This window comes from Myotis daubentonii, chromosome 3 (genome assembly GCF_963259705.1).
Source record: "Myotis daubentonii chromosome 3, mMyoDau2.1, whole genome shotgun sequence".
NCBI lineage: Eukaryota > Metazoa > Chordata > Mammalia > Chiroptera > Vespertilionidae > Myotis > Myotis daubentonii.
In genome coordinates this window covers 130,144,780-130,169,906 of record NC_081842.1, presented here as the reverse complement: position 1 = coordinate 130,169,906, position 25,127 = coordinate 130,144,780, and the positions used below count along the sequence as shown (strand labels likewise).

The 25,127-nt window shown below is 41.2% G+C and overlaps 1 protein-coding gene across 5 annotated transcripts in view; it reads right to left on the bottom strand.

The window, feature by feature from the left end:
* Positions 1-2,155: 2,155 nt before the first annotated feature.
* Positions 2,156-25,127, bottom strand: part of DSP (desmoplakin) — a 42,475-nt gene continuing 19,503 nt past the window's right edge. The window contains exons 6-24 of one of the 5 annotated variants that reach the window (XM_059688561.1): positions 23,733-23,783; positions 22,697-22,858; positions 22,122-22,226; positions 21,267-21,362; positions 20,814-20,939; positions 20,125-20,277; positions 18,606-18,760; positions 17,404-17,530; positions 16,446-16,647; positions 15,966-16,192; positions 14,895-15,061; positions 14,103-14,241; positions 13,355-13,548; positions 11,924-12,086; positions 11,353-11,436; positions 10,815-10,922; positions 9,923-10,021; positions 8,617-9,114; positions 2,156-5,846 (exon numbers count right to left, since the gene is read on the bottom strand). In XM_059688561.1, coding sequence (XP_059544544.1) covers positions 2,610-5,846; positions 8,617-9,114; positions 9,923-10,021; positions 10,815-10,922; positions 11,353-11,436; positions 11,924-12,086; positions 13,355-13,548; positions 14,103-14,241; positions 14,895-15,061; positions 15,966-16,192; positions 16,446-16,647; positions 17,404-17,530; positions 18,606-18,760; positions 20,125-20,277; positions 20,814-20,939; positions 21,267-21,362; positions 22,122-22,226; positions 22,697-22,858; positions 23,733-23,783 — 6,093 coding nt within the window. In that variant the 3' untranslated portion in view covers positions 2,156-2,609. Of the gene's footprint in view, positions 5,847-6,819; positions 9,115-9,922; positions 10,022-10,814; positions 10,923-11,352; positions 11,437-11,923; positions 12,087-13,354; positions 13,549-14,102; positions 14,313-14,894; positions 15,062-15,965; positions 16,193-16,445; positions 16,648-17,403; positions 17,531-18,605; positions 18,761-20,124; positions 20,278-20,813; positions 20,940-21,266; positions 21,363-22,121; positions 22,227-22,696; positions 22,859-23,732; positions 23,784-25,127 lie in introns of those variants that run through there. The other 4 variants (XM_059688557.1, XM_059688560.1, XM_059688559.1 and 1 more) reach the window with 4 other exon arrangements.

The window sequence follows — 25,127 nt, the reverse complement described above, 5'->3', positions numbered from 1 at the left end:
CCAAATCTTTGGTTCCCTTGGCACTTGTATGCACCAGATGAGGAAAAAAACATGAAGGAAATTTTTCTGAACAGCTGTTTCCAAAGACAAATAGCACAATTTTCTCACCTACAGACAAATGGTGATGAGTATAAAAAGGCAGTACCAGAAAACACAGAAACAATCCAATAGCTGTAAGCAGATGTGGGGTAAGGGATGAGTTCTAGAAGTAGCTTATTCATTCTGCCCACAGCATCTTTACTTTTTATTCACATTTAGAGTTGCCCTAGCAGCCTAGAACATGTTACACTATTTGAATGTGAGATGATTTTTACTGAAAAATTATATATTTCCCTTTTCAGTGGGTGCACTGTGTATCTAAACCAAATCAAAACTTAGTGCAGGTCAAGAATATCCTCTCTCCCAGGACACAGTTCCTATTTCATTTTAGAGCAGCTCGAAGTGGCTACACTGTTTCAGAATTGTTTTACATTGATGCTTCTTAGTCTATTTAATCACCATTTTCCTAGAGCAGTCTCCTGCCCTATTCTAGTTTAGGCCTCTGTAATGGGCTGAATTGTGTCATTCCCCGCCTGCCACCCCCCCCCCCCAAATGCAGTCTAATCCCTAACCCCCAATATGACTATATTTGGAGACAGGGTCTTTAAAAGAGGTAATTATGGTTAAGTGGGGGGTGGGGGGAGGTTAAATGAGATTATTGAGTGGGGCCCTAATGTGATAGGACTAGTATTCTTAAAAGATTAGGAAGAGACACCAAAGCTCCCTCCATACTCATCACTGCCTACAAGCCTGAAAGTTGTCACCAGAAACCAATCCTGGACTGCAACTTAATCTTGGAATTTTACCTTCCAGAACTATGAGAAAATAAATTTAAGCCACCCCATCTGAGGTATCTAATTACAGCAGCCCAAGATAACACAGCCTGGCAGCTCTAGCATAAGGAAACTCTACTTCCCCCAACATAGCATTTATCATATATTTTTTCTTCCTTTCATATTACAAGGACTATATTTTTTTACCATGTATTCCTACCATGGGATCTACAGTTTCTGGCACAATGTGTGGCACACAGAAGAACTCAATATTTGGTGACTGAAACTAATTACAAACCTTTCCAGATTGGAAAGGGGGCAAGGGCAAGAAAAGAGGTAAGACATGAATGCTGTTTTCACGCTAAGTACCAAAAGCTCCAATAATTTAAGTATTATCTTAAGTATGATCAATTAGCATTTAACTTGCTTTCCTATTTCCTCTCTGCACTATAAAATGTTTGATTGTATTAATGCTAGTGACATATGCAAGTTGTCCCACTGACTGCGTTGTGTGCCTTCTGTCCCCATCCAGGCTGCAAAGGCTTGAAGTCAGGGGTCTTCTAAATTCTATTGAACCTCATAGTACCTAGAATACTAGACACTAAATAGATATTCACTAAAGTCATGTTCATTTAATGACAAATGTCTGAATTTCAAGTTTCTCTTTGTCCTTCAACAGAGAGTCAAGAACTCTTCAGAAACTATTTTCATAGATTCAAGGACAATCCTTTCATGGGACAAAATGAAATATCCAAATGAGAATCTTAGCCACCTCATGTTTTTTAAATGTTATGATGATAACTTGCCCATGCTACTTGGTATTCATTGTCCAGCATAAAATAGAACAGGGTATTGACCTCTGGCCTGGCTTCTACAAAGGCTTATTTCCAAGGACTCTACACAGCAGGCACTTGAATAATGTCGAAAAAAAACTAACTACAAAGATGAAATTCTAACACAAATTCAGAATGAAAATAGTTTATAAGTAGTCTTTCTTAATATGTGTTTTGAAAACAGATGGTTTTAGATATATTTTATAATAATCAAAAAGCTGTTGCTAAATGCCCTTGTGTGTATAAACATGCTATTAAATCAAAACACAAAAATTCAAAAGTCCAAAAGTTTATTGCTAGAACAGCAAACTTCATAGACATCTTTTTAAAGTACATTGAAAATGACAAGCAAAATAAACAGAAAACTTTGACCAAAGAAAAGCAAAGATTGCTGCTATTATGAACATACAGTCAAATTAATACCAAACCAAACAGATACATAGGAGTATAGGGGTCATACAATCCACATTCTAAAACTAAAAGGAGACTCATTCCAAAATGCTTAGTTTGGGGTGGGTTTTTCCTGGGGAGGGGTACTATGTACTAATACAGAAAATGGAAATATTTAGATGAGAAACAAAATGGTGACTAAAATATTAGTAATCAATTTAATTTTCATCTCCAAGAACAGAAATCTGTATTATAGGCCAAAAAATATTCAAGAAGAATGGATCAAAAATCTAAAAACAGAAGAAAAACAAATTCTAAATTCAATTTGTGCTATCCTTACAACTGATTACCACTTCATATACACTACATTCAGTGTATTACAATAGCTAAGGTGAGCTAAGAAGATAAAAAGCCAGAACCGCCTTTACTACTTGATTTAACCCTGGCAATGTTTTCTTAAGCACAGAAAATTCTATCACTATATTGCAAGCATTAGATTTTCTTTATTATTTAATAAAGTGGAAAAAACGCATATAAATGAAGTCAAGGTATAGCAACCATTTCTCACTGACTATTAGTGCCCAATAGAGCTGCTGCTAAAGGAGTAGGAGGAGTACGTGTAGGAAGAATTCCCTGTTGCATCAAAGCTTCCTCTCCTGGACCCACTGCGGGAACCAGAGCGGGAGCCCGAGCGGGAGCCGGAGCGGGAGCCGGAGCGGGAGCCTGGAGCAGAAGACATGTTATAAGGGCTAGGCAAGCCCTTGGATGAAACAGAGGCGGCCTCCAGAAGGCGCAGGCCAGTGACATCTTCCACCATGGAGCGATTCATGGCATCCTTATAGGATATTTTCAATTTGGTTTTGGGGCAGGTCAGGATTTTGGCATAGCTGCTGATATCTTGCAGCCTCTGAGCTGCTCGGCCGTCGATAAACCCCTTTCTGATGGCTTCCTCAACGCTTATCCTCCCATGCACTTCGGGGTCAACTAGGCCTCCCGTGAGGTACTGGAACTCCATGAAGCGCTGGCCGGCCTCATATGGAAGCCATTTTTCTTTCACTGCCTCTGCTGCCGACATCTTCTTTCCCTTCACACCTTCAAAGCCAATGAAGGCTTTCTGAGCAGGCTTCAGCCTGGTAGCCATCTCTTGATCCACCAGGCCCTGGGAGATCGCATCCTGCAGTGACAGCTTCTGACCGGAGGTTGGATGGATAATGCCGCCTGTGCAGGCCTGAGCCTCCAGAAGCCTCTGACCGGTGATGCTATCCACAATGCCCCGCTCTATGCCTTCTGCAATGGAGATCTTCTCCAGGTTCTCTATGTCAAAGATGGCGGCAATGGGGCTTGATTCCTCCAGGGGGTCCGACAGAGAGCTGCTCTTGATAGTCAAATTCCTGACACTGGATATGGTGGAAATCTTACTTACTGACTCATGTCGGGCGCTGCTAAAAACTTCATCACTGACACTACCACCCATGCCACTGCTGGTGCCAACACCATTTTTCAAGGAGATCATATCAGCAAACTGGGTGAGGCTGAGGCTGCCGGATCGGTACTGTTCAAAGAACTTCCTGTCAACAAGGCCCTTGTCAATAGCATCTTGAATATCATACTGACTGCCTGTCTTTCTATCTACCAGGACCACCCTGGTGGAGCCGTCAGACCCAGTGATGGTTATTTCTTCCCACTCACACTCCTGCTCACATAGCTCCCTAAAAGTTTCATAATCGATAAGGCCCTTCTTGTAAGCCTCCTGCACAGACATCTCCTTGTTGGTTTCTGGGTCCACGATGACCACTCTACGCTTCCTCAGGGTATTCTTCTGCGAAGTCTGCACCTGCTTCTTCTTTTCCTTCAGAGGCAGCAGACAGAGCCCTGTTTCCTCATCCTTGATGCATCTTTCTTTTAGCTGTAGATAGGTAAGATTTTCCTCAGTGTTTGGGTCAAAAAATCCTTTTGTGTCATCAGTTGGATCTGAGAGAATCTCGCTGAGCTCCTCATTAAAGTAGCCCCTCTTGTAGGCCATGTCAACTGGTAACCGATGGCTCTCCTTCGGGTCGATGATCCCACCGGTTGCAATCTGTGCTTCTAACAATCGAATGCCGTGGCCCTTCTCAATGAGTTCCTTGTTCATCGCTTGGAACAAAGAGATAATGTTTCCCGTTTCAGGGTCATTATACCCAGTGACAGCCCGTTCTGCAGACAGGAGCTTCTCTTTGAACTCAATACCCACCAGACCTCTTTTATAGGCTTCCTCCACTGTTAACCTCAAGTTGCTAACAGGATCCACTATAAAGCCAGTAGCTGCTTGGGCTTCCAGCAACTCCAGAGCAGTACCAGGTCGGACCAAGCCAATCTTCATGGCCTCATAAATGCCAAGCTTCTGTTTTGTGGTCTCATTGTAAATGCCTGCTATGCAGCTTGAACCCTGAAGGAAGTCCTTAATTCTCTCACCAACTTCATCATAGGAAATTCGACCTGATTCCAGTTCATTTACAGTGGATAGTCCCAATATGCCAGAATCCACTAGCTCAGAAACGGTCACAGGCTGTCTGATTCCTGGGAAGGACATACTTCTCTTCTGTACCGTCAGCAAAAGCAGACCAGTGTGAGGCTCAATTCTGCACCGTTCCCTCAGCTGCATGTAACTGACCTTCTTTTGGGTGACTGGATCCACAAAGTTTTTCTGACTATCTCGGGGATCATTCAGGGACCTATACAAATCTCTGTCAATCAGCCCACGGGCCAAGGCTACATCTTTTGGCAAAAAGACACTGTTCACGGGGTCCACTACACCCCCTGAAGCGATCTGGGCTTCCAGCAGGCGCATTCCGGTTTCTCTATCAATCAAGTTTTTCTTGATGGCTTCTGAAAGGGATACTGTCTTGCCTGAAAATGGGTCATCAAAACCAGTGATAGCTTTTTCTGCCGTATATATCTGTTGTCGGTCATCGAAATCAATGAGGTCCCGAGCTATTGCATTGTCAACCGTCAGCTTCTCATTCCTATGGGGATCAATGATACCACCTGTAGCTGCCTGGGCCTCCAGAAGCATGACTGTGGACTCTGGGGTGATTAGATTCTTTCTCTTGGCCTCTACCAAAGAGTACTTTTCCTTAGGGGAGACAGAAGCTCCGGCGATAGCTCCTGCGCCCCGAAGGAAAGGCTGGATTTCAGAAGCAACTTCTTCCACTGACTTTTTCCCCTTCAGCAGTTTGTCCAAGGTTGTTTTGTCAATCAGCTGGCACTCGTAGAGCTGCATCGCCGTCACCTTCTTCCTCAGTCCATCGAACACCAGCTTGGAGGAGTCAACAGTCCATTCATACTCCGTCTGGGTCTCCCGATGGGATCCATATGGGCGCTGCTTGAGTTTATCGATTTCCCTCTGAAGTCGGCAACGTTCTGTTTCCAACTGGGACTGTGTGTCCCTGGTGGAATCCTCCAGCTTTCGCCTGCACCTCTCTTCAATCCTCTTGATCTCAGCCTGGAGTCTTTCGATCTCGCTCCTAAGGCTGTTCTTCTCTCTCTCACTCTTTTCTCTTTCTGACTCTATCTTTCTAATAGCCTCTTCTTTGCGGGAATATTGAGTTTTCCACTGGTTCAGGTCATTCTGGATTTGCTGTTTCTCACACTCAAGGCGCTGTTTCACCCTGCTTTCTGCCTCTAGGGTTGCTTTGGCGCGGTTCAGCTCATCCTCCAGCCTCTGCAGCCTGATCTTGTCTTGCTCCAGAACCTTGATTTTCACCAGCAGGCTCTCTCTTTCCTGCACCACCTGCGTGCACTGACTCTTTGATTCATGAATCCTATTAGATGCCTGTAATTTAAAAAGAAAGAAATGGGAAAAACATGTTTGAATCATATCATATGACGACCATAATTTAACCTCTTTTCCTACATTATCTAAAAAAAAAAAAAAGTGCTTATTTTCTTTTCTTTGTTTCCCTGGGTATACTGTTATTTTGTTATCTTATAAATTCATGAAAAAATTCTGTAGATTTATGTTGCCACTTTGCGAAATGGCTTCATACTTACTTTTTCCCCCCCATAAAAGGAACTAGAAGTTGTAGACCTGTCTTGTTCTTAACAGCAATTAAGTTTCAAGAAAATATAGCAGTTGTGTTCTAGGTAATTAATTACACCTGCTATACCTACACCTCACCTGTTACAGTTACACTAACATGTTTTAAAAAGCAATAAAAATCTTTGCAAATATACACATAACCCACACCCAGCCCCACACAAATATTGTCTATAGAAGTCAAATGTATTAGAAGCTAAAGAAGTTGTTTTTAAATTTAGGGGTTAAAAAAATAAAAGCCAAACAAGTGAGGCCATGATCTAGAGAGTAGAATAATGCATGCAGAAAAAGCATGCAAGCAAGAGAGAAAAGGTGATTTTAAAATTGCATAGAAAACGCCTATGACATGGCTTTTATTTAGGAAATTTTAAATTAAAAATATAGGTCATAGTTCACTAAGTAAGAGCTATCTTCTATAAAATAGAGTGAGACACTCAGAGGAATTGATCTCAGATGTTATACCTATGCTAAAGTTCTAAAAGCAGAGCCAAACACAGGTTACACACAAATTGGCATTGACACAGTGACAGAGGGGAAGTGCAAAAAGCACTGAAGCTACTTTAAAGCAGTTGCCTGGATGATGACAGATAGTACAGTAATAAAAAGAAAAAGTAGACTTTCTACAAGCATCCATCTCAGTAACAAGAGCACAGTTCAGGTAAGATGACAATGAAGTGAATTATTTGAGAGACAGTGGAGCTGTGAATACCTCTAAAGCCTGCTTTTGGAATTTCTCAATTTCCTGTCTCAAATTTTCCCTCTCTCTCTGTAAATCATTAATCAGCCCCTGCAGTTCCAGGGTTCGGTTGTTGCTGATCTGCAGTTGGCTTCTTAGTTCAGAGATGGTTGCGTTTTTATCACTATCGGCTTCACTTCGGCCCCTCCTGAGCTCATCATATTCCAGCTTCAGGTTCCGTAGTTCTTCCTCCAACATCAAGTGCTCCTTGGTCAAGTTCTCTGTGAGAGACTGCAGCCTCTCGATTTCTATTTTGCTTTCATTTAAGCTTCTGCTTTTATCTTCTATCGCCTTCTGGAAATGCTCGTTCCTTACGTGAGCCTGTTTGACATTTTCTTGTTCCTGGAGCAGCTGGCGCCTCAGGGCCTCTACCTCCGAGGCCAGCCTCCTCAGCTCTTCCTGGGTCCTCTGCTTGTCCCTCACGTGGCCATCCAGCACATCCCTCTGCTGCCGGAGGTCATCCTCGCTCCTTTTCTTAATGATGGACACCTGCTCCAGCTGCTGGGTCAGGCTGGTGATTTTTATCGCTTGCTCCTTCAAAGACCTCCTCATGCCGTCTAGTTCCTCCTCTAGCTGCTTCCTCTTGCAGGAGTCTTCTGAGGCCGTCCTCTTCAGCCGCATCAGCTCCTCCTCCACTTTCTGTTTCTGCAACTGCAAGTCTTTCAGAGAATTCTGGAATCTTGTGATGTCCTGGTCCTTCACGGTCCTCTCCTGGGAAATCCTTTCATAGTCGATTCTCAAGCGTGTTAGTTCTTTCTCGTGAACCTTCAATTTGCTTATCGTCTCTGTTGCACTGTCATTTGCTTTCTGCAGGTCAAACTGGGTCCTTTGTAATTTAGCATTTTCATCTTTCAGGAATTGTCGTTCATTGGCCTCTGTTTCTATAAGTTGTTTTAATCTCTCTATCTCTTTGTTTTTGTCCTGGATGGTCTTGGCAGCATCATCAAGAGACTGCTTGTATCTCAGGCTCTCTTCTGTTCGCATCTGAGTGACCTGTCTCAGCTCAATCTCCAGCTGCTGCTTTCTCTGAGACACCTCCGAGCCCGTGGCCTTTTGCTGCTGGACGTTTTCTTCAACCCTCCTGAGATTCTCTGTGGTCTGGGCTAAAGTGTTCTTCAGCCTCTTCACTTCTTCAGAGAGGCTCCTGTTTTCTCTGGTGAGGTTATCTATCTGGGCTCGGTAGCCACTGGTGTCCTCTTCCCTCTTCATGGTGAGCTGGTGGATGGTCGTCTTGGTGATGTTGATCTCGGTCTCAAACTGGTTTTTTAAGCTAATGATTTCCTCGTCGTAATTGTTTCTTACCTTAGCCAGTTCATTTTCATATTCCCAGCGGCGCTTCGCCTCATCCTGAAAATCAACTTTGAGTCTTTCAATCTCCTTGTTTTTGTCCTGAATGGTTTTTGCAGCCTCCTCCAGGGACTGCTTGTGTCTTGCATTGTCCTCTGAGCGCTGCTGGATGACCTGCTTAAGCTCTATCTCCAGCTGCTGCTTCTTTTGCATCGTCTCGGAGCCACAGGCTTTTTGTTGAAGGGCATCTTCCTCGGCCCGCCTTCGCTGCTCAGTGGTCTGCAGGATGCTGTCATTCAGCCTGACGATCTCATCCTTCAGATCTCGATTTTCCCTTGTGAGTCTGTCAAGTTGGTTTCTAAGGTTTTTGGAATCATCCTCCTTTTGCATGCTTATCTCCTGGATGGTGGTCTTCGTAATGTTAATCTCTGTTTCAAACTTGTTCCTTAAATTACTCATCTCCTCATTATAGTGGTTTCTTACCTTTGCCAGCTCATTTTCATATTCTCTCTTCCGGGCACTCTCCTCCTGCAGAAGAATCCTCAACCTTTCTATCTCGAACTCCTTGTCTTTGATGGCTTTTTCAGACTCTATTTTTTGCCAACCAAGGCTCTCCTTTTCACATTGCCTGGCTTTCTGCAGTTGGTCATAGTCACTCTTCTGTTGGTCAAATCTGTCTTCCACAGCCTTTCTTCTTCTCTTTTCATCTTCAATCTCATAAGTCAGTCTGGTGATCTTCTCATTGAGTTCTTTTATTTGGCCGTAGCACTTGTCTAGATTTTGCTTAGCTGCCTTTCCATCCAGCTCAGCTTGTCTCTTTAGTTCCTCCAGGCTCACAAGCTTTGCTTTGAACTGGGAACACTCTGTCTGATATTTCTGCAGGTTCTGATCCAGGAATTTGTTCTTATTGCAGTTTTCAGAGTTAGCATCTCGGGCCAGTCTAAGCTCCTCTTCTAAAACTTCAATCTTCGTATTTTTCAGCTACAAAAGTAAAATCAGAAACATGTTGAAACAAAAACACATCATATCACAAGAAGGAAACAGTACTTGCCCCCTCCCAGACCAGTGTACATTTTCATTTCTCTTTACACACCTGCATACATGCACACATACTGATACACATACAAGCGCACACATACTGATATACTTACAAGCACACACATACCACACATACAAGCACACACATAGAGAGGGATATAAGACAAAAACTACTTGACAAAAATTCAAGAAATCTGTATTTTCCTCATAATTTTTCAACTGCTTGTATGATCTTAGCAAATGATATACCTTTGAGTTTCAGCTTCCTCATCTATAAATGAGGTACTTTCTTCCAAAAGCAAAAGCTTATGATTCCATAAATTATGTTTGCTTTATTTCAAGGAATACAGTAAGTTTCCATATAAACTCAATTCAAGTATTAGAAATGAGGAGTAAATTAAACAATCACTCAACATGAAATATTCAAATGCAGCTATCATCCAGTATGTTCTTAGTCTTGATTTAATACAAAGAAATAAAGTAAATTCCTTGACCAAACTATAAATGAAATTACTGGTTTGGGGAAAGGTCAAATAGCTATAGTTTTGTAAATATTACCTAAAGCATTTTGAGCAGTGTACTAGAGCATGGGACTAACCCCAGGCTCATGAGCAAACTATATTATACTAATTATGTAGAAAAACAGTTTTACCAGTAAGTATGCCCAAATCCATGTTATAATGAGACAGTATTAATAAGGTTCTACTCTAACTTTTTGATGCTTCAAGGAAATAAAATAAATAAAATTTACCTTCAGGTCTTCCAAACTCTTCAGCATCTCACTTAAGAATCTGAAATAGTCTCCAGATCTTGTAATTAGTTCTATGTACCGAGAATGCATGTCTGCAGCCTTGGAGAAACAGAATGAAATAAGATAAAAAAGATTATTACATTCCAAAATAGCCCTATGCATGTTGACCGATTTTGTTTTATAAAACAATGAAATAGCAAAATTTTAATTCAAAGAGTGAATTCCCTTCTTTCATGCATGCTAATGCCAAATTCTAGGAGTACATCAACATAAAAAGGGCTAAAAACACTGTATTCCATCCTTAGCTCTACAGGGTGTTTTCCCTAAACCAGGGGTGGGGAACCGTGTTTCTGCCAAGAGCCATTTGGATAGTTATAACATCATTCATGGGCCATACAAAATTATCAACTTAAAATTTGGCCTGCTATATTTGGTCAAACATTTAATAACTCACCCCATATGCCTTGGCAGGGCCAGACCAAATGGTGTTAAGGGCTATATATGGCCCTTAGGCCAGACATTTCCCACCCTTGCCCTAAACCATCTGACAGGTGAAGTTCTCTGACAATTTTTTAGGGAAAAGTTGTCTTTTAAAAATCCACAAGATATTTTCCACTTTTTAAAGTCTCCCTCATTAAATTCAGAATTTAAGCCTAATTTCTGCAAAAATTCTAATAAATAGACAACAGATTCAGACTTCTACTGATCATTTCCTAAAATGCATCACATACTGATCACTCACACTAGAAGGAACATAACTTTCTATTCAACCTTTTTGAGTGGATACCCTATAACAAAAGATGAATTTAGGACTGCAGGGAAGACAGGAAGAAGACAAGGGAGGAGGCAGAAGGAAGGGCAGGCCCTAAGAGATATGTAATGACATACATACCTCTTGCAGAATCACCCCAGAAGGAGACTGAACCATGGTTCTCTTAATAGGTATGTTCAGTAGTGTTTCCAGTCCTGAGGTGTATGATGCCAGCTGGAGTTCATAATCCTGCAGAATAATAGAGTTTAAGAAATACATACTTTGTGAACTTATAGTCACTGACAGCTACCACTCCACATTTCAAAATATCAAACTGTATTGCTAATGACCAACACCAAAGGCTATCATATGTAGCTAGTGCCCACGCAGCTAATATTATACTATTAAACCAAGCATTACATCTTTATATGCTAACTGGAGAATTTTGTACATGCCATCAGTCTAGAGAATGAGGACCAGCCCAGCCCCACAGGTATTGTCAATGTGTAATGAATTCATATTAATGGATAACAAATTCTTATGGTTTGTTTAGGAAAGAACATATAAGATCCATAATTGCTATCCTCAAGAAGTTTATAATCTTGAAACTGAATCAGAAAATAATGCAGTTAATAATATTCTTGATGAAATACCAACATGCTTTGTAAAAGCAGCATACCTTAATTGAATTTGCACAAAGTTCAGCAATTTTTTGTACTTCTTCTGATTTGTCTCGTTTGCCAGAAATTTCATTATGCAAGTTCTATATAAGAAAATAAAATATTATTGACAAATGTTAAAGTGTATATATATTTAAAAAGAAATGTTATTTCACTTTTTAACCTCTGTTCCTTGTTTTTTCTCTCTCGGTTTATTACTACATGTACTGGCCTCCTATTCTCACAGTTAAATCTTAAGAGATGAGCATATGTTCTATTCAGAAAATAGAACAAAGCTCTTTAACTTCTTATCTACTCAAAAGGTTACTTTCCAGTCAGAATTCTTTTCTGGTCCTTTTAACTCAATTTATAAAAATACTTTAGTATAATATTACATTATTTCTATAATCTAACTGCATTTCTTTGTAAATATCTCAATTGTTTTCCTCTGGGAAGCCTTTTAAGCATTCACAAAATAGGCTAGTAATATTAATCATTTCAAACCCAGGCACTGCTATGAAAACCAGAGGAAAATACAGCCTACACCCAAGTAATTTCAAAACGGCTATGGAATGACAAGTTGACTTTTACCTTCTGCTCATTTAAAAATCGCATGACTGTGTTGGAATCTCCAAACTTCATGGATTCTAAGGAATCCTGGCGGCGTTTGGCATCATAGAGCCACTTGCAGAAAGCCTGGTAGTTATCACGATAATTCCTCAGTTGCTTGATTTGTTTCTCTAGGTCCCATAATCTAGAGAAAGCAGAGATAAAATTATTGGAATTGTTAAAGCACTGCAGTTGTTCCTCAAAGTATTTTATAGAGAGCTCCTATATGACCAAGCCATTCCACTTCGTATTTACCCAAGAGAAATGAAAACATACATCCACACAAAACTTACACATGAATGTTCATAGCAGCATTTTTCACAATAGTAAAAAACTGGAAACAACCAAAATATCCATCAATGGACGAAAGGATAAACAAAATGTAATATATCCATACATAAAGTATTATTCAGCCATAAAAGAAATGCAGTACTAACATATGCTACACCATGTGTGAACCTTGAAAACACTCTAAGTGAAAAAAGCCAACTGCAAATGACCATATATTGTTTGATTCCATTGATATGAAATGTCCAGAACAGGCAAACCTATATAGACAGAAAGTTGGGTGGTAGTGATGGCTGGTAGGTAGAGGGTTTCTTTGTGAGGATGACAAAAATGTTCTAACTTAGATTGTAGTGATGGTTACACAATTCTGAATATACTAAAAACCACTGAATTGTACACATTAAATGAATGATCTATGTGGCATGTGAATTACCTAACAATAAAGATGTTTTTTAAAAGCACTGGTAGCCCTGGCCAGGTGACTTAGTTGGTTGGAGCGTCATCCCATACACCAAAAGGTTGCAGATTCCATTACCAGTCAGGACACATACCCAGGCTGCAAGTTCGATCCCTGGTCAAGGTGTGTACAGGAGGCAACCAATCAATGTTTCTCTCTCACACTGATGTCTCTCTCTCTTTCTCTCTTTCTCTCTCATCAATAAAAACATATCCTCAGTGATAATTAAAAAAATGAGTAAAATAAATAAAAAGCACTGCTAACAAAATGAATTACAAGCAAGATTCAGGAGTTTTTTTAAAACCTCGTGTGCAATAAAGCATTTCTTTGGTTAAGATTTAATTTTCATAAACTTTTAGTGAGAACATATCTGCTTCCTCCAATAATCATAACAAGGGTTTGTTTATGGGGCACAAAAGAGCTTGATCAATGTCTTCTACTATTTCCCCAAGAACCTGGGTGGCACCTGGCTTGGGCTGGTTCAATCTTGGCTATTGTGATGTACTGTCCTTCTATTTCCAACAAAGCTATCTTTGTCCATAAACAGAACACCTGTATTGACTAACTTACATACAAAACAAAACCATTATTTTTATAGTGATTATTTCAAGTGCCATTATCTCAGGAACAAACAATTGGGAAGAAAGTGCGGAAGGAGGCCGGCATACCTGTAGTCTATCTGTTTATCTATTCTTTGCCAGCGATCTGTCAGCTGTGTGACTTTTTCACTGAACTTGCCCAGATCCAGGTCATAAAGTGGATACTGCTGTGAAGTCTGGGAGTGGATCTGCTGGGCTTTCTGCAGTTCTGTCTTCATGGTGGCCAACAATGACTTCTTCAAGTTCAAGTCATTTTTAATTTTCTGTCATCAGAGAAAAAAAGAGTATAAATTCATCTCATCTACTTCATGTCTCACTGCAAATCACCAAATAAAATATTTTTTATAAAACTCTATAAAATATTCATATTTTTAAGTGATGATCAATTCAGGAAAATATATTTACTGATTTCATTTCCCAATAAATGTGCCAGTGATTTAGTTCCTTGTGCTACCCCATTAAAAAAATGATTAAATGTGTAAATTAGTTTGAGAAATGCTAAATATTACACTCCATCCTTTGCCTGAATAATTATAACATGTATTAATGGCTCTGAGAAATCCCAGAGTATAGAAACCAGTTTAACTACGTTTAGCTAGGCATTCCACAGACTAATCTCACCACAAATTACTTTCTCACATAGTTCCTACTAATGCACTCTGAAAAGCAGTGTATTAGAGATAACAATTAATATCAACATGTGTGGCCAACAAAATTTGGTCCTCAAATCCATGAAAACTTGGTGAAGCTTTATCACTGGAACTGAGTCCCTTATTACTTCCCATACCTGGGCCCCGGTGGCGTCCCTTCACATTACCTTCAGTCCACAGCGGTAAGCTTCCACTTTGTCCAGATCCAGGTAGACAGTTTCCTCTTCGGTGAGTCTGGCTTCGTAAACCTTTAACATGTCTTCTGTTTGGAGGATGGCCTGGAGCAGTGCTCGCACTGCGCATAAGCTGTAAAGACCAAAAGAGGCAAACAGCATTGCCCATGATTTCATTAAACTTTGAACCTCTGGCTCCTGCTACTATTAATGAAAGAGGACAATAGTAGAGCAGATAAATTTTTTGCCTAGTTTATAAGCTGCAGGAGCAATATACCCCTCCCGCTCCCCCATCATGCTTCAGACCACCATTCTGTATTAACTGGGGAATTCTAAGCTCTAGACCAGGGGTCCTCAAACTATGGCCCGCGGGCCACATGCAAATGCAAATATTGTATTTGTTCCCGTTTTGTTTTTTTACTTCAAAATAAGATATGTGCAGTGTGCATAGGAATTTGTTCATAGTTTTTTTTTAAACTATAGTCCGGCCCTCCAACGGTCTGAGGGACAGTGAACTGGCCCCCTGTTTAAAAAGTTTGAGGACCCCTGCTCTAGCCCTTAGAGCATATCTGAGTTGTAAGATAAGTTAGATCTCAGTGCAGTGAAATCGACACTCGTGGCTAGAGGAGTCTCTCTCAGAAGCACAGAATGTTAACTAAGCCACTAGTGACAACAGAAACTGTGAGGCAAAGGATTCAGCAAGCCAAGCTTATAAAGCAAATAAGTGTGATAAAATGAAGCTTGAGCAAAGCAAAATGTCTGAGATAAAGCATTAGTTGTGATTACCTATTTAAGTAGCCATCTGTAACGCCATTGATGTTTTCCAGTTTCTGAAACAGCCCAAATACCTCATTCTGTAAATAGCAATATTTTTCCGAACCTCTGAAGTTAGCTAGCATATCTTTAAGCTGGTTGAGGACTTCAGCAATTGCTTGGGAATCATTCTGCACACTCTGTCAAAAAAGAAGGAACACTTTCTTGATTTAATTGTGTGATTCCTGTGATCGTGTTTGTCCTTTAAAAGTTCACTAAATGTAAAGGATTCAAGAAAGGGACTGACTTGACCTTTCCCTTCCTTCTTCAGGGTGGCCTTACAAACACTGTGCAACATGAGCCCTTACTTACAATTTACACCTAGGACATGCCAACGCAGTGCCCAGGTGTGGCTGGGCAGGGAAGACTGAGCTACAAGCTGAAACACCTGGGCTGTGGTCCCAGCTCCACCAGTGGCTTTGAGCTTTTACTCCACTAACCAAATCTCTCAGCGCCAGTTTCCTATCTACAAATAAAGATAATTCCACCTGCCCGGACAGCATGGCTCAGCGGTTGAGTGTTGACCTGTGAACCAGGAGGTCACGGTTCAATTCCCTGTCAGGGCACATGCCCAGGTTGTGGGTTCGATCCCCAATGGGGGGGCGTGCAGGAGGTGGCCGATCAATGATTCTCTCTCATCATTGATGTTTCTATCTCCCTCTCCCTTCCTCTCTGAAATCAATAAAAACATTTAAAAAAAAAAAGATAATTCCACCTGCCTAGCCCATATCATAGGCTGTTGTAGGCAGAAGCCAAATTAATGTTTGTGAAACGTTTGAAATTAACAAAGTACTACATGGCACAAAGGGAAAACACTGTAGCTTGATTCAGCAACCCACAACCTAACAGCAAAAGTGGCTAATCCCCAGCCTGGTAAACATCTACAAATCTGGAAGCATGGGAAAGAAAAAAAGAAATCATGCCAGAAACCCATTTTCTCAAAAATGAATGATTCTTGCCTATACATATTAAAACCGGGAGTTTTTAAAAATAGTTTGCATATAAATATAAATATACCAGGAATCAGACAAAATATCAAAATACCTTTAGCTCATTTATCTTCACTGTGATGTGGTGAGAAGACCCTTGGTCTGCCAGAAGGATGTTTTTAAGAGCCATCCTGCCCTCGCAGAGCTCCATCTGCCTGCGAATCTTCTGGAGCTCTATCAGCATCCAGGTTTCCTGCTTGTCATTTTCTCTGTTGGCTTCAATTACTTTATTATGGTTGACATCTTGGCAGGAACCAACATGAGTGATTTCAGTTGTGGTTACTGTAAAAATATGTTAGGACCACAAAAATCAGAGAATTCCTAGTTAGAAGGGTGGTAGGCCTCAAAAAAAAAAAATCGATACTGCATACAAATATAGCTACTTCCTTTGATTTGATTCTGAAAATTTAGAGTATAAATGAATTTTGATATATTATTTTCCAAAGAAATGATTCTGAAACTAGTTTATGCCAACTACTTTCTTTTTAAATCTGCATGGATCGTTACTACAAAGAGAAAGATGCTCCAAACAAACCTGTCTGGTGCTGGGGGTGGCCAGGGAGCTGGATGACCAGTGTCTGGTAGTGCTTCTGGGCGTCTGTGAACTGCGACTGCATCTTCCGTTTGTCATCATCCCCAAACATCTCAGAGCCTTGGCTGTTTCTGATGAACTCTTGGTAATGTAACTCAAGGTCAGATATTGTCTTCATGTAATCTTCCTGCCGCATCGTTTTCAGCTGGAAGGAAGCCAAGCAAAGTGATTTATGGTTGCCCCATAGCCCGGCCAAGAGAAAGCCTGCTGAAAAAGGCCCTGCGCTAACGGGGGCTTGGGGCAATGCTCATCATAGGCCCACTGAGATACAAAAGGTCTTTGAGGCAGCACAGATTGCTCCTAAGAAACATGGCAATGGGCTGTCAATTTCTTTTTTCCTACAGAATTATATTCTTCAAAGGAAATACTATTCAGAAGCCCCAAATGTAAAGCAGAGCACAGCAAAGCTGTTTTGACTAAAAAGAGAAAAGGTTCAGGGGAGCCCAAAATGGCCGTTTCCAGCCCCTCTCCTCATTGCAAGAGGACCCCCTCACTGGAATTCTTAGACCCCAATTTGAAAACCACCGATCTCGAATAACTAATGCTTTGATGTTCTGCTAATAATTCATTCCACCTTTTACTTCTATGATACCCAGTCAATAATTTATGACCTAACTTTCCATTACATCTAAAGAGAATAGGATCCAGAATATTATAGGACCTTTTCCACAGGTACTACTAGCCTGTCAGGTAACTTTAATTAGTCTCTAACCAGCCACATGTGAATCCCTCCCATTCTACATTGGACAGGCTACCTCTAAGGCAGGCTAAGCTGATTCTCTCAATGAGATATAACAGCATTAACTGCACCACTAGAAGGTGTGACTAGCAGAAACACACACACTGTGGGGAACAGCATGGTGCCTCTTCCAGGCAGCCTGGGGTTGTCCTGGGGACATACCTTGGCAATAGTCATGGCCCTGATTTTCTCGATGTCAATCATGCAGTAGTGCCAGGACACCAGGCTCTTCATGTTGATGTAGAGTTGGTTCCATAGAGCCAAGATGGCTTCGTAGTATTGCTCGATCCTAGGAAGCCAAGGGGGAAACATGCTGAGCCTGGCTTTCAAACTTTCCCATGTCCCTTACAGGAAACTTGGCCATGCTTACATGACTGTACAAAAAAACTGAATAACTGACAGTAATGGGTGAAGGCATAATTTTCAAAACATTCAATGTTGCAATACATTTTTACTAATTTACTCCCCAAAGTACATGCTCAATGATCTATCTATATACACAAAAGGCTAATATGCAAAGTGTCCCCTCGGGAGTTCAACCTGGAGACGAGGAGTTCAATCGCTCGTTATGATGTGCACTGACCCCCAGGGGACAGCGCGGAACATAGGAAGGCCCCAGTTGGCAGCCGGCAGCCAGAGAAGAAAGGCCCCGGCTGGCAGCCAGAAGGTCCCAATCAGCCCTGATCACTGGCCAGGCTTAAGAACCCTACTCATGCACAAATTTTGTGCACTGGGCTTCTAGTATTAGTATATTTTCAATCATTTTGATCAAAATATACAGTATGATTCTTTTGGTGTGCGTTGTTTGTTTGCAGAACAGGCTTTTTAGTGGACAGAGGTCTAACACTGGGCGGGACTTCAGGGAGAATGCGCCATAGAATGCTGATGGCTGCCAAGGCTTAGAAACGAGCACACAGGACTCATTATGCTTCCCTCCCTATTCTGAGGGAGCTGAAGATTTCCACAACTAACGATTTAGAAGAATCTGCCGCGGACAATCTGTAAAATGAATGTTCCTCCTACTGAGGAATGAATATTGATATTAACAGCACTTTATATTTATGGCTACATGCAAGATTACTGATTGTCAAAAAAGGAAGCACTTTGAAACAATGCCTTTTAAGCAAATGACAATTACATACTCTAGCCGTCTTACAGTCAGACATTCTTTCTGATCTTCCCATAATAACTATAGTATCTTCAATACAAAATTGTAAGACAATGTAAAGGGACCTTCATGAGGTTCCTTTTGGGAGACAGTAGTTACAGTGACAAACGGTGTGTTTAAGTTTCTTGTACAAGCATTTGCCCCATTTATCCCCACTCCCATCATGTCATGGGTATGAGGAGCTTGAACAACTCACTTGCCAGCGAGGTCCACAGCCAGAGGATTCGGAGGAGGAATAATCAGGCCGACAGAGGGCACGAGCATGTCCACGCCTCCAGGGCCCGTCACATACCACTTGCTGCGCTCATTGTTGTCCTTCAGGATGCACTCATCCCCCTTGTGCACAATTTTCTGTAAGGCAAGCAACCCGGGTTTGGGCTTTATTCATGAGTACACACTTTTACCTTTTTTCTCAAAGATAGAAACAGAAATGAAAATGTGCAAAGTATTTGAGCTTTTTGTCTAATTAGCTTTTCCTCAACTGAAGATTGTCTTTACACAACCCAACAATATTGATGCTTTACATAATGCATGTGAGCCTCCAAGGTGTGTATAAAGGGAATTAGAGGAAGTAATTTGCCAAAGGTAGCCTGGGGAACCCACAAATAAACCAAAAAATTAACCCCATGGCTTTTCTTTGTTTGTGATTTTGTGTTTTATTTATTAGATTTTAATGTGTGGGAATCACTTGTCTTATTCATTTGCTCTTAAAATTTTTAAATAAAAAATTCTGGTATCAGATCCTCAGAAAAATAACTTTCTAAATTGACTCCAGCATCTAAACAGCCTCCTAACTTAACACTACATAGCTTCTTAAAATGGGTAGCTAAAATATGATACTATCTTAACTAGTGAAATGTAACAAGCTTGCTATTCAGGTACTTCAATCTCCATTTTAACTTCTTCTCATCTCCACATAAGTTCTTAAAACATTTCTGCATGGTAAAATAACTCCATTGTTTTATAACATTTATCTTACCAACTAAACATATTTTATATTTCTTAAGTCCTCCATAATTTTTGTAAGAAAATAGAGCTGTGGGAATTACATAAATAATTACTGAAAACAAGTCCTCTTTCCATACAAATACTTGTATTCGCCACAGCGCCTGCAGAATTGGTATGCTCAATTACTGCATAAAATCTGCAGTGACATGCACTCTATATGCAGCGGGATGCTCACATGTCTCATGATAGAAGTTTAAAGATAAACGTGATCACAGACTTACAAGTTTTGCCTATTAGAAAAAAAGCATGAAGACTTAGAAGCCTTTAAAAATAAGCCCTATCCTAATCATTGACACTATCACGTAATTGTGAACAAAGCTGCCACGCTTGCTCAGCGCTTGCTACTTTGTGCACAAAAGGACATTAACTGTGGTGCTCGCTGGAACCTGCACTAAGTTCTGCTCTCTTTAACTTTTTTTTTTTTAATATATTTTATTGATTTTTTACAGAGAGGATAGAGAATTAGAAACATCGATGAGTGAGAAACTTCGATCAGCTGCCTCCTGCACGCCCCCTACTGGGGATGTGCCCACAACCAAGGTACATGCCCTTGACCAGAATCAAACCCGGGACCCTTTGGTCCGCAGGCCGACGTTCTATCCACTCAGCCAAACCGGTCAGGGCGGGTTCTGCTCTCTTGATGGACAAAAGTCAATACCTAAAGGAAGGGAACGCTTTTGTTTCACTCTGCAGACACGAGTACACACCTGGTCTTGTTTGTAGTCACACAGAGCCCTGAGGATAATGGGCTTGCTGCTTCTGTAGTCTGGGTTCCGCGGTTTCAGCTGCACAATCTTCTTGGACTTGTTCACCAAGTTCTGTACCTGGCGCTTGTATTCAAGGATTTTCTCTCGTTCTTTCTGCAATTGCAAATAAAATCATACCTTAACATAGATACTCTGTGAATTTTGGGTAAGATCTTTAAATGGCATTAATATAGCTACTATGACATGACAAATGACATACTGCTGCATTTGCATTAGCCGTAAAAAGCCACAAATTCAGCTTTCTTCAGGGACTATGGGAACCTTTCATAATAAGCAACTCAAGAAGCTACAGAGCCGTGAATTAAATGGGCTGGAAAGAATATCATTGTGTAAAAGGAAGCTGATATTGATAAAACTTGAAGAAAGCTTTTCCAAAGGAATTTTCATGTTATCCTCTCCATTTTTATTTTGAGCAATAGTAATTGCTTTAGCAAAAGTAATTTTCAACAGCAGCTGAGCATGTAAAGAAATTTATTTCGAGAAAAGCCACTGAGAGATGAAGAAAATGCTTGTCTGAGCTTTAGACACATGTTCTGTACAATAATGCAAATCCGCAGTCTGAGCTGCGTCGGTGGGGGCATTTTATCTGCCCTGCGTAAGGCTGCCAAGGGCCGGGCCTGAGATGGTACCTCCAGCTCCTTGATCTGGTCCAGCAGGCGCTGCAGGGGCATGTTCTTGTCACAGGGGTACTTCTTCCTGATGGAGTCTTGGAGGCCCTTCAGGTAGGCTTCAGTTGACTGGGCCTCTTCAAAAAACTGTTCAGGGTGAGAGTGATCCCATGTCCATGAAAAGCAATTCAACAAGCAATATCATCTACTATTTCTGTTTCAAGGACTCTCTTTCCTAAGAATCTGTTGCTAGGTGGCTAAGGAAAAGATCATAGCAGAAAGTATTTTGACTCATGTGACAATAGGAGACTATTTGGTGAACGACCAGGTTACCAATCTACGGTCCTCTAAATTAAAAACCAATAAGTAGTGTTTATGCAATACTTTGAACATTGTTTTCAGTACTTTTTAAAACATTCAGAAGATAAGGCATTATGACCTAAAAGACAATAAATTATTACTAAGTATAAAAACCTGAAAGTAGGCAGCATTTTCTTTGAGATGAACATCAATGCATTTGGTGATCTGAAGGATCCAGCTCCACTGTGTCTGAAGAGTATCCATATAGGCCTGAAACCAGAAAACATCAGCTGTCTCACCACCACTCAGCCATATAGGGGCATCTATTCTACCACAGATATGTGAGCCTGAATGAAAGCTATGAAATATTTTTTTATCTAATTCCAAATCAAGAAACTTCCTTCCAAATATTAAAAACAGAATTTTCCAACTGGGAACTCTTGATATGATAGAAATTAAATTTTAAAACAAGTTTTAACAAATAGATACCGTTAGGAGTATTAGACAAAACATTCACCCAAATGGCAAAGCTAATGACCAGTGAGAACGGACACTGAGGACAGCCCTGGAACAGGGTTCCTCCACCACACAAGCCCTTTCCCTAGACCATGGGAGGCCCAGGCACCCATGTGAGGGCCTGAGGGGCTTAAGGCAATGACTCTTACCAACTGATATGGAAATATTAAAAAATTTTTAACAACCAATATGACCTTACCAGCACTACCAGCTAATGTCAGCCTTGAGCACAGCCCACAGAGAGCAGTCTAGGGCAGAGGTCAGCAAACTACAGCCCCAAGGACCACAGCTGGCCCACTTGCCTGCATTTATACATACAGTTTTATGGTCATGCTCGTTCATTTACATATTGTTACGGTTGTTTTCACACTACAATGGCAGTTAAATAAGTTCAATAGACACCAAATGGCCAGCAAATCTACAATATTATTTGGTCCTTTCCAGAAAGATTGTCAAGCCCTGGTCTAGGTTCCCATTTTATCCTAATGAAAACGTAAATCTCATGCCGCCTACCTCAATTTTGTCTGAAGCTGGATGCTGATTGAGGACAAGCTGGTCGCTTTCTTGCTTAAGCTTATTGAGCTCTTTTTCCTTAACTTCCAGTTGACTCATGCGTATCTGTGAATGAACGAAAAACAAATCCTCAGGGCAAGTCACCAATAGCTCCCAGCATTTCCACCACAGGATGTTAAATACAAACTGCATCTGGAAATGGACACCATCAAAGAACCTCGTTACGTTTTCCTCAAGAATTCTGCCATTTTTAAGATGGGAAAGGACGTCTGACATCACTCAGTATGTGGCTGAGGCCAGCCTGGTGATACGTCTCTCCAAATTCACACAGGTAAAGTAACAGGTTTTAATGCACCTTGCTACTACGCTACACCACTCCAGGATATGTGAGAGAACTAATTCTTACACTATCTACATCTTCTGGGAAGTTAATGCATTGTCCCCCATAAGTCACTGAAAGGAATGGTTTTTCATGACCGTTTTATCAGGCTGAATTACAACGGGCTGATGAAATTATTGCGAGTCCATTCATTCCCGCCTCCAGGCGAGCATCTACTACTTAGAGACAAGCTTACGGAGAAGGCCTCCTGTTTCTGGGCGATGTTGGTGTTCTTGTCACTCCAGTCATAGAGCAGCTCCTCCTCCTCGCAGTCGTTGATCCACATGATCTCTCGGGACGTGGCCTGGATGATGTTCTGCAGCTGTCGCAGGTGATCCATTCTCTCAAAGGACGCTTTCTGCACGGGACGTTCAAAAGCAGCATTAGGATACCTACATGCAGTTAATGGTATTCCCTGCAGATTTCACAGATACACCCGTAGGGTCCCTTTTAAAAAGAAAACCCACAAGAATCAGTAAAACATTAACCTCTTGCATTCACTGACCACCTGGTATGTGACCCAGCCAAACTTGCGAGGAGCAAGGGAGCAGTTTTAGAGTCCCTGAAACAGCCTAATCCAGAAGGATCTTCATTCAGATCCTGATATTTGGGTTCAATAATTAGTTTTAGACTATAACAGGGAAAATGGGATTCTTCAAGAGATAAATCAAGCTTTTTCTGCCCTTTCCTACACCCCCAAAATTTAGGCTCCCATCAGTCACACCCGGAACTAATAGAAGTGCCACTAGTAGGCACGTTATTTAAAAAGTAGCACTGCCAATAAGAAACTACTGAGAACGTGGAGATAGGGCGACACAGGCAGAAGAATGGAAATATAACTTCTTATGAGTCAAGTAATTGATTCAGAGTTTATCATGAAATGGTGACAATGGTCTGATAACCTGTCTAAGAAAAGCATGCCTTGTTCTTGCCTACGCCTCATTAAAAGACTGCAGTTCACCAGTGGAAAAGCTTTATTGCTTTAGCAGCACACGTGACTGATGTGACACTCGCAAGCCAAACAGCACTCAGTACTGTCTTCAGAAAAAAATCTTTTAAAATTCAGTCCTAACGGAAAGCAGCAGTGGAAATATTAGCACTGTCAAGCCCCTAAGTGTGCCTCAGAGTCCTGAGATATAACACCGAGCAGGCGCCTTCCCCCAAGGCGGTGCCCCATGTTTATGGAGCTGCACTGAACGGAACACGGAGACTTCAGAAACAAGTTGGCTTACCAGCAGGTTTTCATACTCCTCCTCCAACTGGTAGATGGCAGATTTCTCACGCTAGAAGGCAACAAACAGCAGATAATGATTTCATCCCCATCGTGGGTTTGTAGAGAAAGAACAGTTCCTCCAAACCTCCTTTTTGTCAGATCCTGACTTGACATCGTTCGACAGACTGTTTTCTCTAGGACAGTGGTTCTCAACCTTCCTAATGCCGCGACCCTTTAATACAGTTCCTCATGTTGTGGTGACCCCCAACCATAAAATTATTTTCGCTGCTACTTCATAACTGTAATTTTGCTACTGTTACGAATCGTAATGTAAATATCTGATATGCAGGATATATTTTCATTGCTACAAATTGAACATAATTAAAGCACAGTGATTAATCACAAAAACAATATGTAATTATGTATGTGTTTTCCGATGGTCTTAGGCGACCCCTGTGAAAGGGTCGTCCGACCCCCAAAGGGGTCACGACCCACAGGTTGGCGACCCACAGGTTGAGAACCGCTGCTCCAGGAAATCTTTCACCCACAGGGACCTCTCCCCAGTTGGTGTGAAGGTGAACCCTCACTGGTCTGGCAGTGCCATCTCCCCAAGCGAAGGCCTGATCACCGTCACTTAAAGACTCATTGTTACATACTTGTAAAAGTTTGAAAATATGATTTAGGACTCCCTACATCTTAGGGAAAATTGGTCAGATACTCAAGTGGGCAAACGTAAGGCGAAAAAGAAAGCCAGGGAAAAAAAGGAGGATGAGTAACTCTGTTCTAAGAAAAGAGAAAAAGCAGTATGTTGCCCTGGCCTGTGTCGCTCAGTTGGTTGAGCATCATCCCATGCACCTCCCAGTCAGAGCACATGCCCCTGGTTGCAGGCTCGATCCCCTGTAAGGTGCATGCAGGGGGCAGTGAGTGATGTTTCTCTCTCTCCCTCCTCCTTACTTCTGTCTAGAAGAAAAAAATATTTATTTTTAATTCTTTGAAAAAAACATGTAAAAGTCTGGGGGGAAACTGAGCGCTTAAAGTCAAATGAATATTTTATGTTGTAATTCTCTACCTAGCTTTGAGTCAGTCCTTTTAGCAAAGGAAAGGTATCAGGATGAGACATAATTTCCCTCAATAGAGATACATTTTAATTACCACATAGAAAAGAATTCACCAAGGACATAAAACTGTATGACTGTTGGATTTTCTCTATTTGAAGAGATGCTCTGCATTCTGCAGAAAAGAACTACCACCCCCAAAACACTCATTTACAAACTGCATACAAATGAGTGTTTGTATACCCTTAGCCTTTTGTTTAACTGCCCCCACCCAGTGTTAACGCAATCTCTGGTAGATCTATCTGATCCTACTTCCCCATTTATGAGATGGGATTTTTAAAAATTTCCAGTCACTTGGG